The 20499-nt window shown below is 43.7% G+C and overlaps 1 protein-coding gene across 1 annotated transcript; it reads left to right on the top strand.

Annotated features, from left to right (window-relative positions):
* Positions 1-3261: 3261 nt before the first annotated feature.
* Positions 3262-20439, top strand: erp44 (endoplasmic reticulum protein 44). The gene is made up of 11 exons (XM_044035628.1): positions 3262-3423; positions 11975-12047; positions 12614-12653; positions 12870-12985; positions 13782-13966; positions 14060-14175; positions 14270-14444; positions 14637-14748; positions 15133-15274; positions 18263-18365; positions 18472-20439. Exons 1-11 carry the CDS (start codon positions 3364-3366, stop codon positions 18580-18582), a joined length of 1233 nt encoding a protein of 410 aa, XP_043891563.1. The 5' UTR covers positions 3262-3363; the 3' UTR covers positions 18583-20439.
* The last annotated feature ends 60 nt before the right edge of the window (positions 20440-20499 follow it).

Here is a 20499-nt window from a genome sequence, read left to right as displayed (position 1 = left end):
TACATCACTAACAAGGATTATAAGCCTGGGACCATATTACTTTTACTGTCTCACACTGACTCAATTTTCCCCCATCTATTAAACTTAAAGCACAAACACAATGTTAATATAATATAACTCTGCATTTACTCCTTCACTTTTCTTTCCTCTGCTCTGCATTTTAGTGGAGTGATACAACTTTGTTTTATACATTCAAAATAAACTAAACTCTACAAAAGATCATTTCCAAGCATTACACAGCTGAATAAGGACATCCTGCTCTTGTGTCTTTCCCTCACTGATATTCAGACCAGGAGAGAGAGAGAGAAAGAGATAGAGAGAGAGGAATCCTCCTCTGACTCCATCTGTGAGTGGCACACACACTGTGAACCCCCCTATGAACAGCTTTAGCCCATAAAATATTAATGCAGGGATTCAATTCAACATTACACCTTAATCTTCTTAACAATTAGGCAGTAACAGCAAACACAATTATGCTTGTTACACATAGTCCCAATGGTTTTGACTCTTAAGAGAGAATTACAAATGACTTGTGCAGGTGAGACAGTAATTTAACCACTCTGCAATTCAGAAAAAAACAAACTCTTCTGGGATCTGCACTGTGTGTGATGGATTCTTACCATAGCTTGTTGAAGGGCACACTTCGGCAGATGTTTCCCAGTTCAGTGCATCATTGGTGGGTGTGTATGCATGTCCAGGTCCCCTACCTGCCCTGATCCTGGCTCCTGCCAGGAGTAGAAGAGGATCACTCACATACTGAGACCAGCCCACCTGTTCCCACAAATACCTGCCAGCAATAAACTGCTACTGTCCTGATCACACACAGACTAAAGGATTGTTATAATCTGATCCAGTGGAGTGGAACAATCCTTTGTTTGAATAATACTGTTTGGTTTAAGTTGTGATCTGTAACAGTTACTTGATTAATCGATTATTAATTGATTACTAAATTAATCGTCAACTATTTTGATAATCGATTAATAGGTTTGACGCTTTTTTCATGATTAAAGGTGCTTCTTAAATGTGAATATTTCCTTCATTTCTTTGATAAAAGACATTCAAGAAAATCATCATTTCCAGATTTGACAAACGCTGATCAACATTTTTTAACACTTTCTGATATTTTATGGACCAAACGATTCTATTCTCTTCGATTCTATTATGTTCTACACAGGTGTGATTGGACCTTGTGAACGTTTGAGGGAAATGTTCTTCTCTCTGAGGTGTTCATAAGATACTTAGCATTCCAAGTCAGGATGTATCAAAGAGGACCACTACGCTAATTTAAATGCCAAAGGCGTGGGAATACACCAATTTCCTGTAGGGGAAAAGGGAGATGTGCAAAGTGTGTGGAGGACCACGATGTCCTAGACTGGGAAGTTTCTACCTTGAAGTGGCTTCATTGTGCTACGATTGTGTCGAGGCAAAGCGAGTTCAGGAGGTCAGAGATCAGTGTGGATCTCTGACCATCTAAGATTAAAAGCTCTTATGCATATGAAGTAAGGCATTAGTGTGACTGTGGAATAAATTCATTAACATGCCTGATAACAGACTAACCAAACATATTTTCTGTTGAGATTTATCAAATATCTCTTCCTGGTGATGAGAGCTTTCAAAAGCATTTTGTAAAGTAGGTTTGCGATACATATATTCAAATAAAGTATCTTAACATGTCTGCCAAATCAAAACAAATCCTCAGAAATGGCCTGAGGGTGTCTTGTGCAAAGCTAAACTGAGAACATACTGTCGGATCAAGAATATTTACCATCCAGAGCAGTGTTTCATCCTAAACCTGAGTTCACAGAGCTCACAGATCTGTTTGTGCTCAGCTAAGAAGTGGGATCCTGCCCCTGACCTATATAAAATACATTTATTTTTTTGTTTTTTGTCCAGCATATCAGAAATATAGACTCAAGATGAATGTAAACAGAAATACCTCTTTGACTATAAAGCGTTCAATTTGTCTCAGTTTGTGTGAGACATTTCAACAGCTCCAGTTTTTCCTTTATTGTGGTGCACGACATTTGAAAATGAAATGAATCAGTTAATGCAAAGCACAAAAAAAGTAGACAGGCTCAAACTTTCAAGAATGGTTGCGTTGAATGGTTTTGATGCAAGAAACTCTCAGCTGTTTTAATCTGATGACAATAACCAGAATGTTATTGTAATTAGTAGAAGAGCCCTCTTGGCATTTATAGCTGATGTTTTTTGTGGTGCTTGTGAATATTTTGTTGATTTTGAACAGTGGTGAAGAACTGTGTTGAAGAACTTTGAACTGCAGATTAAGAACTTAATTAGAAATAGAATGATAAAGTTGTCATTTGTCCCGCAACAAAACTAACCTTTTGACATTTTGAAGTTATGTACCAAGGAAATTACTGGATTTTGGTGGCAATTTCAATATGGATCACCTTTTTGAGTGTACTTGACACTGTGGGACAACACTGAGTGGCCTTTGTGCGTTCTTGATTTTTAATAATGTGCATATGATTTTGTAACAATTTCAGGATCTTGGAGGATCTATAACTGCTCTCTAAAAGGTGTTATTGCGCATTTAACTTTTATTTGGAATACTTTACTCTTAAAATACTATTTGCACAGTGAACTTTTGCTGCTTTCACCTAGGTAAAGGGCTCAAGTAACTCTCAAGTACTCCTCTGAAAATAAACAAAACTGTTCTGGATTTTGAGTTACAGTGGACTTTGGATAGATGTGCAGTATCACAACACCTCAACGTTTCCCAACCTTAGTTTTGTACTTCAGTAGTGTAGTATTTTCGATTTTTAACACTACAGCACATTGGTAGAGAAAAACAGGATGGAGAGAGTATTACAAAAAGTCACAATGATGCAACTATCCTTGTTCAAGAGAAATCAGTTATTCATAAACATGCTGAAGAATTACACATCGTTGCATCAACAAAACAAAGTGTAACGTTAACGTCATTGTCTTGGAAATCAGTGTTCCTTAATCATACTCGTCGTCGGTGTTTTATTTACCTTTTGGCTCTCTTTTCCTATCAGATGAAAACCTGGAAAGTTTTCTTCCAAGACGTCCCGTTCAGTCTTTACCGTCTGGATTACAAAGATACTACAACTCCCACCACTGTCACACAGCAACGCGCCGCCATGTTTGGTGTTTTCTTCACTTACCAGATAAACTTGTGCATTGACTTTAAAAACTACATTACCCACAAAGCCAAAGAAAAATAAGGAAACGCCACTTCGCATCCGTGGTCACAGTGAAATCGGTTCGCCGCCAGTTTCCTGCTGCGGTGAGAATAGCGGCGTCGTAACAGACTGGGAAGACTGAAGAGTACTACCACCACCACCACCACCACCTCAGAAATAACTCCACTGTACAATGAAACTGTTAGCAGCATCTTCCTCTCTGGAAATCCGCTACGTCACGGTTATACTGCTGGTAAGCCTCCGTGTCGCAGCTTTGCAATTCACTCTTAACTAGTAGCCGCTTTAAGCTAAGGTTAGTTAGCTGCTAGCTAACCGATGAGTCTCTGCTGGCATGATACGTGGCTATTAAGTGCTGAGGGTAACAAAACTCTCTCTGCTCCAAAGCTGCGTCTATCTACCAGGCTGAACTGCGTTACACCCTCTGTTCCTCTTTATATTTAATCGACTTATTCAGCTGCGGTGTCAACTTAGCCGGTAGTGTGAAATACCACGACCAGTGGTGTTCTAACCAGCCATAGTCCATCTCATATAAGTCAGTGATTCTTTTCTAAGACAGTGTACCCTCTCAGTGTAGGTGGAAAACACACGAGTTGAAGTTTGACTAAGTTTGTTGAGAAGTCGAGCGGTCAGCTAGTATTGAATGTTGCCACTTACTGACAGCTGGGAGGTGGATGCTAATGCTAAAGCACGGTTAGTTTAGACATTTAATGTAATGTTTGGTCTGATTTATTCACTTGGACTTAATATTTGCTGCTATACAGATGCACGAAGTTATTGATAGGATATATTAGTGTCTCTGATTGACGCTCACCGATTGGTGAATTCCTCTGTTGTGGCTCATTCTTATTGGCTGAAAAGCCGGAACTGGAGAGAGCGCAGTCAGGGCCTATAAAGGAAACTGAAAAGTTACATCTGAGCTGCACAGAAGTATCTTTACAAATGTTAAAGTGGTCTAACTGTGGTATTTCTCAACAGTTAACAGCTTTGTCACTCTGTGTGGTGAACAGGAAGTCCACAGGGTTTTGATCCTCATTGTTGTGTTGGTTCAACTGTCAGAGAAACGAAGGGTTACTCAACGTAACCCCGGTTCTTTGATAACAGAGTGAGGTGTTTCACCACACGCCCCTTCTTGCATTAGGCACGGAAAGAAACCGGTCTTGAATGATTTTGAGGGGCGGGTCGGCTGTGATAGTATGAAGGGGGCGGTGCCCCAGCACAGCTCGACCTGTCTGTCACTGACAGACGTGGTGCCATTGGAGCTTCCCTGGTTGGTCATGCCAAGGCGATATCCCATAGTGAAACACCTCACTCTGTTATCAAAGAACCGGGGTTACGTTGAGTAACCCTTCGTTCTTTTTCTAACTTCGTTCGGTGTTTCACTATGGGAGATATAGACCACTCCCGGATTGCATATGACTCCCGAAGCCTAACTACCACAAAAGGTTGAGTGACAACATCACTCCAACCCCGGAGCACCGGCACCGAGCACCACTTGGGCCAAAGAAGGACCAGAGACATCTAGCCTGTAAAACTTGACAAAGGTGTGAGGCGTAGCCCAGCTCGCCGCAGCACAAATATCCTGAACAGACACCCCTCTAAACAGAGCCCAGGAAGCAGCTATACTCCTGGTGGAATGAGCACGCAAACCCTGGGGCGGCAGCAAACCTTTGCAACTGTACGCCACAGAAATGGCCTCCACAATCCAGTGAGACAGCCTCTGGCGGGACAATGGCTTGCCCTTATGGGTAGTGGACCAGGAAACAAACAGCTGGTCAGTACGCCTGAAATCTGCCGTCCTACTCACGTAGGACTGCAGAGCCCTCACCGGACACAAAGTGTTAAGCCTCTGCTCCTCCGTCGAGGAGAATGGAGGCGGGTGAAAAGCCAGCAACTCTACTGTGGGACACCTGTAAGCCGACTCCACCACCTTAGGCACAAAAGCCGGATTGGGCCGCAAGCAAACCTTGGAGAGTCCCGGACCGAACTGTAGACAGGAAGGGCGGATAGACAACGCCTGAAGGTCGCTCACGCGCTTCGCCGTAGACAAAGCCAAAAGCAGAACCGTTTTCAGAGACACAAACTTCATCCCCACAGCCTCCAAAGGCTCAAAGGGATGCTGAGAAAGGGCATCCAGCACCACCAGAAGGTCCCACAGTGGAACCAGGTGCCTAGAAACTGGGAGCTTTCGACGTGCACCTTTCATAAAGCGACAAACCAGGGGGTGCTGTCCCACCGGTTTATCACCAAAACCCACGTGACATGCTGAGATGGCAGCGAGGTACACTTTTACTGTGGAAAAAGCTCTTCCTTTATCCACCAGCTCCTGTAGAAAACACAACAGGTCCACAACTGAACACTGAAAAGGGACTGTGAGTCTAGACTCACACCATTCCTCGAAAACCCGCCATTTACAGCCGTACAAAGCACGGGTGGAGGAAGCCCTTGCACTCTGAATGGTGTCTATAACCTGCGGAGGCAGTCCTGCTGCGTCCAAATTAAACCTCTCACGGGCCAGGCCCAGAGCGCCACGCGGTCTGGGTGGGGGTGGTAAATCTCCCCGCGTGCCTGGGACAGGAGGTCTCTGCGTATGGGCAGAGGCCAGGGGTCGCCCGCCAACATCTGAACTATTTCCGCCACCCAGTGTTTGGACGGCCATCTTGGCGCCACCAGTATGAGAGACAGATTCTGCTCCCTCACCCTGGCCAGGGTGGGGGAAATCAGACTGAGGGGAGGGAATGCGTAGAGCAGCACGTTTGGCCACGGGTGAGCCAGAGCATCCACACCGAGAGGTGCAGTGATGTCCGACAGGGAGAAAAACAGCGGACAGCGGGCGTTTTCCTGCGAGGCGAAGAGATCTACGGCGGCTCGGCCGTATCTCTTCCAAATCTGGTCCACAACCTGCGGGTGCAGAGACCATTCCCCGTACAGAGGATTCCCACGAGACATCAAGTCCGCCCCTCTGTTCAGAACTCCCGGCACATGTGTCGCCCTGAGTGAGAGGAGCCTGGTGCTGCTCCACAGTATCATCTCCCGAGCCAACTTGTGTAACCGTAGTGAGCGAGTGCCTCCCTGACGGTTGACATAGGCTACCACAGTGGAGTTGTCTGTTTTCACCAGAACATGACGGCCTCGGAGAAATTGCAGGAAGTGTTTCAGCGCTAGAAACACTGCCCAGAGCTCCAAAACATTTATGTGAATCTGGGCCATTTCTGGACCCCAGGAGCCATTCACCGCTCTGCCTGACATCGTTGCTCCCCACCCTGACAGGGAAGCGTCCGTTGTCATGGTAACCCTGGACGTCACCGTCCCCAGCGGGACCCCCGTGGTGAACGCCCCTGCGTTCCTCCACTGACGGAGAGACTTCACACAGGTCCGAGTCACTTTCACTCTGCGGTTGAGGTGACGGCGCGGGCACAGGTGCAAAGCCGCAACCCACCGCTGAAAATCTCTCATCATCAACAGACCTAAATGCACTACAGCTATCACTGATGCCATCAGGCCGAGCAGACGTAGGCATAGTCGAAACGACACGACTCTCCCCATCTGAAAGAGGGAGAGACACTGTGTGAGAGATTTTATTCTCCCGTCTGATAGCGTGACGCGATATGACAGGGAGTTTATTTTCAGACCCAGATACTCCGCACACTGTACGGGCTCTATCTGACTTTTCGTCCAGTTTATACTGAACCCAAGATCCCTGAGATGATTTATCACCACAGCAGAATCCATGACCGCCTGCTCGTGCGAGCCAGCGCATATCAGATAATCGTCTATGTACGAAAAAATTCTGATGCCTTTGCTCCGTAATGGAGACAGAGCCCCCTCCACACACTTGCTGAATACCCTCGGAGCTAACGACAGCCCGAATGGGACAGTTTGATACTCGTAGGTTTTGCCTTGGAAAGCGAACCTGAGATATTTTCTGTGTGCAGGGTGAATGGCGATGTGAAAATACGCGTCCGAGAGGTCGATCGTTACAAACCAATCTCTCTGACGGATAGAGCGACAGAGCACTTTGTGTGTCAACATCCTGAATGTGTATTTCCGTAGGTGTTTGTTTAGCACACGGAGATCTAGGATGGGGCGAAGGGCTGTGCTTGCCTTCTTGGGAATGAGGAAGTACCGGGAGTAGAAACCCTGTTGTGACTCCGCGGCCGTGACAGCTCTGATAGCTCGTTTGCTCAGTAAAGACGTTATTTCGTCTTCCAAAACCCGTGCAGCGTCCCCCTTGGCCACTGAAACTAACACACCGTTGAACCTGGGTGGTTTCATGGCAAATTGAAGTCTGTATCCGTGAGATACAGTGGATAGAATCCATGGGTGAACTGCGCATGCGCGCCACCCGTCCGCTCTGACAGAGAGAGGTCCTGTGTCGAGCTGTGGTGACGTCACCCCCACGACTCGGTGAGAATCGTGTCTCGCCAGTGGAGCGTGAGCTCCCTCTGGTGGCGAGGGGGGTGCATGACATTGATTTATTTTTGTGTTTTTTATTTTGCATCTCGCCCTTGGCTTTGTGCCTGGCTGCGAAAATGCTGTTTTTATTTGCAACAGGTTTGGACAGGGTGGAAGTGTTTGGTGACACATTAACTTGGAGAACCCCTGTGTCTTCTCCCCGTGGGCCTGCCACATGGGAGACTGAACAAGGAGCCCTGGAGAACAAACAACAGCCAGGGTTCCTGAACCACACATGACGGGGTCCTGGTGGTCCCCCTCCATGACTCTTAACTTGACCGGAGGGGGAGATGGAGAAGCTGGGGTTGTTAGGACGCCCGCTTCTTCTTTCCGTCAGTGGGGTGAGACGGGCGGTTCTTTGCTGCGACCGCTGCAAAGGAGTGTTTGCCCCACGGTCTCTGGGCGTCAGACCTGGGCTGCTGGTTGCCCTGCTGACCAGTCTGCCTCTGAGGGCGGGCACTGCTCTGACGTCTCCTCACTGCGGCAGCTGAGGCTGCAAAGGTGGGCTTGGCGGCCTGAGGGGGGCGAGGGGCTTGTCTCCTGGGCAGACAGAGATCAAAGGCTTCTCCCTCCTGCTTTCTGAGGGTGCTGGTTTCCCTCATCCTCTCCAGAGCTGGGCCAAACAGACCTTTGGTGGGGTCGTATGCGGCATCCATCACATCCGCCTTCTGTGCATCACTCAGGCTCGAGTGGTTCAGCCACAGGGCCCTCTCTCCTGAGACAGCGAGGCCCATAACTCGGCCACTGCCCTGCACTGCTCCCCGTGAGGAGCGCAGGATGAGATCATTCACCACACAGATCTCGTCCCAAAGAGCTGGGTTTGGTGCTCCAGAGTCCAATTGGCGGCCCATCTCCTCCAAAATCTCAGCCAGGTACGCAGACAGCAGTGTAACTGCATTCAGAGAACAGACTGACTGAGCTGCATATTTATACATCCTCTGGAAGATGGAAGATGTGACGCGTTCCATCTTACTAGGCAGAGCGATGTTAGAGGAGGCCGAGACAGAGCGGCGATCAGGGTGAAGGTGGTGGGCTACTGAAGACTCCACCACTGGGGGTTCGGACAGCCCCAGTTCCTTCATCCCATGGATCTCCAGTTTAGAACATCCTTTGGTGGGGAGCTTGTTCTTAAAGGGACAGGACCAAAAACGGCTCATTTCCCTCATGCACGCAGGCACGGCTGGAAGGAGCTGTTTGGCTGGTGGTTGAGCTGGTGGAAGCCTCTTACCATCATAAAGGTCCCTCTCAGTGCCACCTGCGTCCTGAACTGCAGGCCACTGTATGCCCAGCTTAGAAGCAGCTCGTTTACAGACCTCGTAAAGGCTGCTGTCAGCTGGAGGAGCGACATCAGATGCACTGGAGGGGCGAGAAGGCACTGGAAAAGTGGCATCGTCCTCGTCCTCCTCCATATCATCCAAGTTGAGAATGTCTGAGTTGGCATAGCCCTCAGCATCCTCCTCTGGCTCTACGCCAGGGAGCTCCTCAAAGAGTGGCGGCATGTCTGTGTATTCCTCCTCCATCATATCCGCCCAGCTCGTGGTAGCTCGCGGTACATGGGGAGTTTTAGCCACAGCGGTTTCTCCCGACAGACATGGGTCCTGAGAATTAGCGACCGCCACTCTCAGTCTCCTCTCCAAAATTTTCTCTGGCATATCCGCGCAGTGTGGACACGACTGCGGGTCAGCCAGAGACGCCTGTGCGTGTTTAGCACCCATGCACGTAATACACATGGGATGAGGGTCCCTGCCTGAGATGGATGAGCCGCATGACGCGGGACACAGGCGGGATGCAGCCTCTTTGACCTTCGAAACCGGCCCTTTGGCGGGGGTTGCGGTCGAGGACATGGCAGCGGGCGAAGAGAGAGACATTTCGTCGCGCACGGAGATCGCTCACCAAGCACCGTAAAGTCAGCTCGCCGTAATGCGTTAGCTTTACTCTCGGTGACTGATGTAGCTTGTCGGCTAAGACACCGTGCACCCGGCAGATTAGCTGTGATGCTAAGCCCTGCTCGGTAATTAGCGTTAGCACCCGGAGTTTAAGGTCCTAGCTAACGAAACACCTAAGAGTTAGCTCGCCGCGACACGTTAGCTCCGCTCCCGGTAAACACACAGTTAACAAACAAATGTCAACCGTATCCACGCTGACTCGCCGCAACGCGTTAGTCTGTGGGTAACTGATCTACAGTTAACCGACCCCCGGTAGATAATACAGGGTGGTCGGTGGAGCAGCTCGCCTTGACGCGGACACTACACCAAGATCAAGTGGAAAACTTCTTGCGAAGAACTTACTCAGCAAATAAAGGACGTAAGCCAGGGACTGCGTTCGGCGACGAGGACCTTAACGGCGCGTCTGCGAACAGTTTAGCAACACCAAGCTAGCCCGAATAGCTGAGGGAGCTTCCACACAGTTTCTTCACGGGAAGAAAGCGAGAATGATTTTGAGGGGCGGGTCGGCTGTGATAGTATGAAGGGGGCGGTGCCCCAGCACAGCTCGACCTGTCTGTCACTGACAGACGTGGTGCCATTGGAGCTTCCCTGGTTGGTCATGCCAAGGCGATATCCCATAGTGAAACACCGAACGAAGTTAGAAAAAGAACAGGAAACAATATATTTATAAGCAGCTCTTTTGATAACCAAATGATTTTAGACTGTGGGCATTATGTGTTTTTTTAAGTTGAATATGTTTGTGTTGTGGATTGTGTTGTGTTTTCTGATAAAAACTAAATTGACATTTTATGATGTCAGCTTGGGCTTTGGGATGGTGCAGTATTTTTCCCAGCAGCTTGAACATTAATTTACAACTAACTTTTTGGGTAAATAGTCAACAGGTTAGTCAGTTAAAATATTTGTTTAAAATAAATGACAAGTCAACTTACAGTAAAGGCTAATATTCAAGCTGCACACTAAATATTCACCAATCCCAGCTCTGAAATGTGAGGGTTTTGCTGCCTTTCTTTATAATGCAGTATCGAACTAATTGTAAGTGAAACCAAAACAGGCGGAGACTGGCCTTGTAACCAAACTGGGTGAATGCATTTAAATGCTACATTGTGCTTTCTCTTCATGGCTGTGAGGCATTATTGCAAAATCTAAATCTAGATTTGTAGATCTTTCACATTGAAAACCCCCAAATTTAACCATTTAACAGCTTGAATGTTATGGCTTATTCACTGAAGACTTAAGATGAGTTCACATGCATAGGATTTTCTATTTTGCCTAACTTTGGTTAAACTTAATTAATGTAACAATGCAGCATTGCACTTCTTACTGTACAACCTGCCAGAAATAATTAGGAGAAGAGTTGCTGGAGGGCTGTGCATTGGGGGGCGTGGTGCTGCCTTCCGCAGTTAAGGCTTCCCAGTCACAGTTCGAAGACCCTCTTCTTTGAAGGTCTTTGGACTGTGTTGAAGGACTGTGCTCAAAACAGAACTGTGATTAAGAATTATTACATACATTTGTCGATAAGTACGTTTAAAGCTATAGTCTTGCTGAAATATTTTGATTGTGAAGTGATCGTGTGTTCTTCTGTCTTGATGTCTGCATTGATAAACATTGGCTTTTGCATTTGTTTAGGCTTCAATTGTTTTTGCATGGCAGTTATTCACCCCATCACCCCTCAGTCAATGTAATTTTAGGCCTCAAATTACCTCTGTGTGTATTTTTTATACAACTGGAGCTGTATGGAAGGTATATGGAGCTAGAGTCACAAACAGTGAAGAAGAAACACGTTTTTAATTTAATTTCCCTCGCAAAAGATAAACATCCCAACAGCACAACAGTTATTGTTTCATCAGTGATATATGACAATAAATATCATCAACATGCTCTTAATGTATGTGGTGTATTTTTCCCACTACATACAAAGCATGAGATCAAGCAGATTTAGGACCATGCTCTGTTTAAGACCAAAGCTCAGTTCACTTTAATAAAGTCATTGTAAATAGACCTTGGAAAAGCCATTTTCAACCATGCCTAAGGTGCATATTTCAATTTGTCTGGAATCCCATTTTTATGGTTGTAGCCCATGTGTAAGATAAGATGACAAAGAAACCGCCTGACTGAAAGAGAGCATATTCAAAGGATTAAAATTGTTTTCTATTAAGCAATAACATTTGTCCATGAGATTTTGGCTGATAACTTAATTCTGAGCTTTAGCAGAATTTGTAACATGCTAATAATATATGCTGACTGTTTGCTGACAGACCTGTTCGTCCAGTTTGTCCAGTTTGTCCAGAGTCAACTACATTCTGTCTTTTTTCTTTCCGCCATGCTGCTGTGCTAACTGCATATTTGCTTTTCATGGTTTTATGCTAATCCATTTTCTGTCTGCAGGTGATAGGCCTTTCAAGTGCTGGTGTAGCAGAAATCATCAGTCTGGACTCGGGCAACATTGATGATATCTTAAGTAAGATGTACAACTTAACTACTCAAACGTGTATTAAAGAAAAATGCTTGCTGAAAGTTACTTGAGAAGACACCATCATCATGTAATGCTATAGACAACAGCTGTTTGGCTTAGCTTGATACTTGTATGTTTTTCTTTCTAAAAAAAAAGTAAATAAGCAGACATTCCCATTGTCATTATAATTCTTTGGCAAATGTCCTTAAGAGATGCATATTTTCCATCTTTACCTCTTTGGTATGAGGCTATTATGAAGTCAGTCCAGTCAACAGACTGGAGTGAAATTTGGGCCATTATGTAATTGTATGTTAGTGTGTACAGAGACATTTTACCAATCATTTCCTTATAATTTCTAAACATGTCAGTATCTTTACCATCACATATCTCATCACATCTAGGTTATTATGATATTCAAATTAACTGTAAAGTAGCTTACTTATATTATGTTTGGTGCACTGTTATTAATGTCGAATGTTTGTGCATAGATGGTCCTTTATTTCATTGTAGTCACAAAATAAACATTGATTTTATTCAGTAATTTATATTTATTTCCTATTTGTTTCTTGTAGATAATGCTGGGGTAGCATTGGTGAATTTTTACGCCGACTGGTAAGTGTGTTGTTTCTCTCTCACAATCACCTGATCTCTTTATAAAGTGATGTCCTTGTTTAAATTAAAATTTTGCTTGTATTGATAACATTTCCTGTCATTGCTTCATGGTTCCATGAATATGATTAGATTGGTGTCATTTGTGGTGGAGATTTTTATGATTTATTTTTCTGAAAGCCTTTTTGAGCTCACATCACTCCAACTTCAACCCTGCAGGTGTAGGTTCAGTCAAATGCTCCATCCAATTTTTGAGGAATCATCGAACTCCGTGCGGGAGGAGTTCCCGGACACAAAGCAGGTGGTGTTTGCTCGCGTTGACTGTGACCAACATTGTGAGTGTTTTGTTTTCTTTCTAACATTGTCAAGAAAAGTACCAGCTGCGTAAAGATGAAGTCATGACATCCATTGATTATTTTTAACTCAAAAAAGTGAAAAACAAAAGATAGCATTTGTTTTATAGGGATGTGGAACATAGTCAAATAATTATTAGTTATGTTGGGGCGGATATTACAGTTAACATAAATGATGTGTTGTATATGTTATCCAAAATAAAAGAAATGCTCATGTGGTGGTTGTTTTTAATGCCTAAACTGCTAGGGCACCCTAGTTGTATATATGTAAGTAATACAAAAATGCACATTCACACTCTACACACTCTATATTTGATAGACATATGTACACATAGATGCCCAACACACCAAAGCACAGACACACAAACCACCAGCCTCAGCCTTTTGAGATAAAGCAAATTAAAGAGAATTATTGATGACCTGCAAACTGTTTGAAGACTAATGACAAAACTGCTGCATCCTGTGAAGACTGGAGGCTTAAAGACACCCCGCAGAGAGATTGACACCTGCCACACAGACACACACACAAGCGCACATGCTCTCATTCACTGTGTGCAGAGAGAATATTTACTCTAAGCAGGGGGGGCAGCTTTCATGTGGGAGATCAGAGCTGCAAGCTTTCTGAAGGCAGTGTCTTTTTTTCAGAATGTGGTTTAACTGCCAACTCTATCATTGCTCTGCTCCTTATCCACCCATCCCCATGTGTTTTTACTCTGCTTCCTCCTCTTCATCAATTGATTTGTCTTTCTTTATGTACTTTCTTTGCCTCTTTGTACAGCGGACATTGCTCAGCGGTACCGCATCACCAAGTACCCAACATTGAAACTGTTCCGCAATGGGATGATGATGAAGAGGGAATACAGGGGTCAGAGGTCAGTGGTAGCCATTGCTGACTTCATCCGGCAGCAGCAGGTCGACCCCGTGAAAGAGCTGAACTCACTGGATGAGATTAAAACTCTGGATGTAAGTGGCAAATACACACATACAGGCTATAAAACGATTTTCTCATCATAACAATATATCATCTATTCATAACTTTTTTGTTTTCTTAAATAGAAGTCAAAAAGAAATATCATAGGTTACTTTGAAACAAAGGACTCTGATGGTTACCACTCATATGAAAAAGTTGCCAATATTCTGCGAGATGACTGCACATTCTCGGCTGCCTTTGGGTGAGTCATAGGTTCCATGTAAACCAATGTTTTGATATTCTTCTGTTTTATATATTTGTCAATCCTAAACCTCTCTCAACTGCTTTTCCTTTAGTGCTGTCTCTGAGGCCGAGCGCTTCAGTGGAGACAATGTGATCTACAAACCACAGGGCGAAAACGCTCCTGACATGATCTACCTCGGCTCACTCTCCAACTTTGACCTGACTTATGCTTGGACCCAGGACAAGTGTGTGCCTCTGGTCAGGGAGATCACGTTTGAAAATGGAGAGGTTTGTCTGCTTTTTGAATTAAAGGCATTGACAGCATGACATGATAATAGTCATATAGATGTAGTCAAAATAGATCTATAAATATGGATATGTAGATACACTGCCTGGAGTCTGTGGGAAGTCAATCTGCTGAGCGTCATGAGCTTGGACTTCATCGGTTTTTGACACTCTATGTGTTTGTTCTTATTCCAGGAGCTTACTGAGGAGGGAATCCCGTTCTTAATTTTGTTCCATTTGAAAGACGACACAGAGAGCTTAGAGAAATTCCAACATGAAGTGGCTCGTCAGCTCATCAGTGAGAAAGGTGAGTACATTGTCTTTACCTGTCAGGCAATCGCTATCTGTATTGTCTAATATTTGCCAAAGTCATTGGTTCAAATAGTCGAAAAAAGGAAATTTAAATTCAAAAAGATCTGTAAATCCCAAATATGAGCTAAATGCTTCACCAAACACAGGCAGATTGCTCAAAAGAGAGATGTCCACCATCACGTCATGTGAGTGAGGTGGTAAATGTTTTCCATGCAGTTGTAGCATTATCATTTCTGAAGTGGCTTGTGATAAATTCGTTAGCATTAATGTCTCATTAACAGCTTAGTTGTTTATGAGAGGTAAAAGACTCTGATGTCAGTATAGTGGAGGTAAAAAAGTGGTTTCAAGCCATCCTTAATGTTTCCTCTGTTCTCCTCAGGGTCTATAAACTTCCTTCATGCAGATTGTGATAAGTTCCGCCATCCTCTGCTCCATATTCAGAAAACTCCAGCTGACTGCCCCGTCATAGCTATTGACTCATTCAGACACATGTATGTCTTTCCAGACTTTAAAGACCTCAAGTAAGTTCCTCCTCTCACAGTTTGTCTATGAAATGATGTTGTTCTGCATGTGGATACATTGTCTATGTGGTTGCTGAAATGTATTACTTAAAATTATTATTAATAATTATGTATTGAGTGCATGGTCATAGCATTGAGTGTGGTCTTCTGCTGCTGTAGCCCATGTGCTTCAAGGGTCGATGTGTTGTGCATTCAGAGACGGAATAGTTTAGAAAGTTCTGTTGTTTATTTGACTTGTTGAGGGTTTTTTTTTGCCTTTCTTTCAATTCTCCCTTGACCGCTGTTATCAGCAAGGTATTTTCTGCTCACTGGATACTCTCTCATTTTTGAACCATTCTCTGTAATTACCAGATATGGGTGTGTGTGTTCCAGTAGATCCAGTAGATCAACAGTTTCTGAAAAACTTAGACCAGTCCGTCTGGCTTGACCAACCATATCTTAAAAGTCACTTAAATCACCTTTCTTGCTCCTTCTGATGTTCAGTTTTAGCTTCAGCAGGTCATCTTTACCAGGCCATTTCTACATCCCTAAATGCACTGAATTTCTGTCATATAGTTTCTTGATATAATAGCTGTTGAGTGTGGTTTAATTTGTTGTGTGTATGTCTCAAACATTTGAAGTTATGGGTTAGTGGTAATGAAAACTTAAATGCAAAGAAAGGCCATAAAATAAATGAAAATGTACTACAGCTGCACCTGTAATTAAGACATAAATCTTCTACTTGTCAAACACTGAACGTGTGATATGTTTAGCATTTTTGGACACTTTTGAATAGTTATTGCCTGACCCTCATGAGCTAAATGATATCATTTACCCTCATGTGAAATTGTTCATAACAGGCTCTATTGAAAAAAAGTTAATTTCGTTACACACACATTGGGACAGAATCACACACCAAAGTCCAGTACGCACTGAACACCAGAGAAATGTCACACCTCTTAAAATCTGTCCTTTATGAACGGGCCAGGACACCAGAGCTAATGTGACATGATTTGGCACGTGCAATAAGTGCTAAACTAATCCAGTCTAATCTAATTCAATCTCATTTATTCTGCCCCACCCCACCTCTCTGCCTGCCCCTGGTCCCCAATCAGAGTCTGATCAGATAGACAGAAGCCCTGAGGACTGACCAGCCTCCACAACCTAATTTCATCACATCACCACCACTGCGTGTGGCGCACAGCTTGTAATTATATTAGTGCAGTGTATGTTATATACACGCATTTGTGTGTCTGCATGTTGTTCAGACACGCATGGTTAGCTGTGTCCGAGAACCAGCTCTGTCTGTGAAATGACAGCAGCTCATGACCTGTCGTTAATGAGCACACGTCACAGAGCAACATTGATGTGGATTAATGTGGCTTCATGATGCGTCCGCAGGGACTCGCGTCATGAGCTCCTTTGTCTCGTATCAACAGTGAAAGTCGGACCTGCTCTGTAATTCCAGCAGGTCTGTCTTTATTGTTGGACTTGCTGTAGAGGAATGCTTTTGTCTGATGTGATGTGCTTTATGTCGGAACCACTCTAACAAACACATTCACTTTTAAGGAAAAGCAAGGAGTTAAAAAGATAAAAGTTTAAATATTTTGCCTAAGAATAGATCATTTAAAAAAACAAAAAACAAAACCCTAATGCAAAACTGTATTCATGTATTCATGTGACTTGGTTCTTCATCATTTTTTTTTTATTTGTTTTGCTGTGATGACATATGTTTCAGTACTTCAGTACTAAAATTCTCCAAACCACATCCAAATGCATCCTCCTCATGCTCATTAAAACACCTGATGTAATGGAACAGTTAATGTCCTGCTGCATCTCTCTGATCATCACATTTTTCTGGTCCACCTCCTGTACTACTTTGCTTTAAGCCATGTTTTCATCATGGTACATTTCGACTGTTTGGTAGGCCCGCGTGTGCTGTGCCTGATGGCCGTGTCAGTGAGATGCATAGCGTGATGTTGTAGCGGTGCAACGGCATTGAACCCAACACAAGGGACAACAATGGAGGACATCCAGCAGCTTGCTTTTCCCTGCTTACAAGACCTTTGTATGAGAATAGACTCATACAAAGTCATTAGGGCTAACTGGGGAGTAACTCTGGTACACCATGGGAAGGGTAGTGAAGAACGGGGCCAGTTATTTTGGTACCAAACAAAATATGTTCAGAGCCGCATCGTTCCAATAGGTGGTAACATGGCTTTAGTAAGATGGTTTCATATTCAGATTTTTGAGGCTCTGGGTGAGGCTCATTTCCACTTTTGTGGATTTGATCTCTGGCTCTTGGACGTGTTGGTAACATGCACGGTTGATAGAAGTTTAGGATTAACATGTGTCCAAACGGACTTAAACTGGAGGTGTGCTTGTGTTTAGGGTCCACATGGACCACTGCGGAAATGGGTGAGTGATGAAATTTGACGTGAACCCTCGGAACCCTCGGGAACCTCTGTGGACACGTATGAACGTGGACCTACTGTATGCAGGAGGATCCACCATGTCAAACCACTGCCTGTCCCTCTGTCTTCTTCATGTGCTGATTCCCAGCATGAAACTCAGTTGACTAGACATGTGTCCTTTAGTCTTGGGTGATCAATTAATAGTTACTTCGTCGGTTTGAAAGTTTTGTGATAATTAATACATTTCTTTTCCAGCTTTATGAATGTGAATATTATCTGGTTTCTTTGCTTCATGTAAATAAGTAATCATTAAAACTGATTTAACTTTGGTCTGTGGACATAACAAGACATTTGAGAACATCATCATTTAAGGGTTGGAAAACAGTAATGATCAACATTTTATTGACCATACAACTAATCGAGAACCTAATCAACAGAGTATTATGTAAGTAATTATTATTTGCAGCCCTGCAGATTTGTACATAATTGTGAAATGGTAGCACTCCTGCTGAAATGAGCGATTTATAGAATAATCAGCTAGTACGTACAAACGTAAAACCCTAACTTAAATTTGTATTTATTTATTTTTTAACAGTATCCCTGGCAAGTTGAGACAGTTTGTGCTGGACCTTCACTCTGGAAAGCTTCACCGGGAGTTTCACCATGGTCCTGACCCCACTGACAGCACACCTGGACAGGTTAAACTGCAGCTCACACACACACACACACACACAGTCAAGGCACTGGAAGTTGGGTTTGTTTCATCATGTGAAATGTAATCATTTGCTTCTAATTTGATATCAGGAGGAGACGGGGGTAGAAGTTGCCAGCAGTCCTCCCAATAGCTCCTTTCTAAAGCTCGCACCCAGCGAGACTCGATACACCATCCTCACAAGGGACCGTGATGAGCTGTGAGCTGTACAGTCTTTCAGTGATCCTGTGACTCAATGCCATGCCCTGGGGTCTGGGAGGGGTTTTTGTGTTGGGACAGGCCAGCGGGACAGATCAGCAACACCCAACACCCTTACTGAGAAATGAGGGAGAGATGGAGAAGAGGACGATGTTGATGAAGAAGGAGAAATAGAGGAGATGAGAGGAGCACGGCCCATGACACAACCATGTTGGAATAACCTATATTTTCATACGTCTTTCACGTACAGTTTTTATTTTGGATTAAAAGGAATGAAAGAAGGGTAGGTTAAATAGAAATGTGTGGGCAGGGGGTTTGGGACATTTCAGCATCAATAGAAGTGTTTTTACTTTCTTTTTTTTTTTGAGCTTGTAAATATGTTTGTGCTACATGGGAATCTCATTGTTGGTCTAAATTAAATGCAGAGTATTCTTAATTTTATTTTTATTTTTCAACATGCTTTCTGACAGGAACCCCAAAAAAAAAAACCCTTTACTCCAGTTGTATGGTTCGTATCTGTGGGTCATCCAGTTCACTCTGATCGGAGACTATTATTTAGTCTCGCCGACCTCATGGCTGCATCTCAATATGACCAACTTGTAGTATGATAATTTGTATAGCACAAGTTAAAAAAAAAATGCCTGTTTGAAGTACCTGTATCTCCATATCTTCGCCACACACATACACACAGCGTTCTGAAGGAATAGAAACATATACTGAATAACTTGGTAGGCTTAACATAATTTCAGTAACAGGAGATTGAGACAGAGCTACACCAGCCTATTGAGATGCACCCTTTCTCTCCTCTGGTACTAAATGGTAATAGATTATGATGTCTCTTAAAGTGCCTGTAGAAAATGTTCATCCCCTTGAATCTTTTTATATTTTACCTTCTTACAGCACTGCAACAGAGTGGATGTAACAAGGTTGTTGTTGTTTTTTTTATCCTTGACAAATTAGTAAAAAATACACCATCCCCACCATGAAGCCTGCTGGTGGCAGCATGATGTTGTGTCAAGGTTTCTTTGCAGCAGCTTCTGGAGGCTTGTGATAGTGGAAAAAACCAAAGGGAAGCGGCAAAGAGAAGTGACATGAACCTCATACATACAAGTCAAATTAACGCTGAAAAAGAGCAACAACAAAACCAACAATGTTGACCGTACCTAAAAGTAAATTTGTAAAATAGATCCTTCCGTCACAAATCTGGACAAAATTATATTTGACATGAAAATAATCTTTTCTGCTTGTCGATGTCATTCCCCAAATCAGTTTACATCCACTGCTATGAAATGATAAAATGTAAAAAGGTCAAAGGGAAATGGCTACTTTTCATAGGCACAATATTTGCATAACATCAATTGTGTTCCTGGGAATCAAAAACGATGAAAAACGTTTGAAATGGTGTACTTTAACATGATGGTGAATTTATGAAATGGCTTTTTTTTTGCTGTTACCTGTTGTCAAATGTGTCATCATGCTGGGGAACAAAAGAGTTAAAAAAAAGAGTAGACAACAGGGGAAAACCCACGTAATGAACAGTCTGTCACTTTATACAAGTCCTCTTAAAACTAGCCTTGTCTCTTTTACTGTCTTTGAGGTTTTTGGTACAAGTCTACATCTGAGATCCACTGAATGGAATCCTAAAGTGGAGGCCACATTAAAGAGTAAGGGGAACCATTGCTAAGTTGGTACTGTCAGCATCCTGCTCTTCCATTGAGGCCAACAGATGCCTGCTTAGTGACATATCAGCCCACATACAGGAGAGCATCATCAGGTAGTGTGATGCCATTTCTGAACCAGTCATCTCAGAAGGGGAAGCCGATGAAAAAATGAAAAAGTAAATTAAAAATCATTTTACAAGATGTTGTCTGATGCTTCTTATGTCAGCGTATATGAACATCAGTACCTTCTAATATTAAAAG

The sequence above is a fragment of the Solea senegalensis genome, linkage group LG10 (genome assembly GCF_019176455.1).
Source record: "Solea senegalensis isolate Sse05_10M linkage group LG10, IFAPA_SoseM_1, whole genome shotgun sequence".
NCBI classification, from domain to species: domain Eukaryota; kingdom Metazoa; phylum Chordata; class Actinopteri; order Pleuronectiformes; family Soleidae; genus Solea; species Solea senegalensis.
Note: the sequence above shows the minus strand (reverse complement) of the source record. Positions and strands in the feature narration are given on the sequence as shown.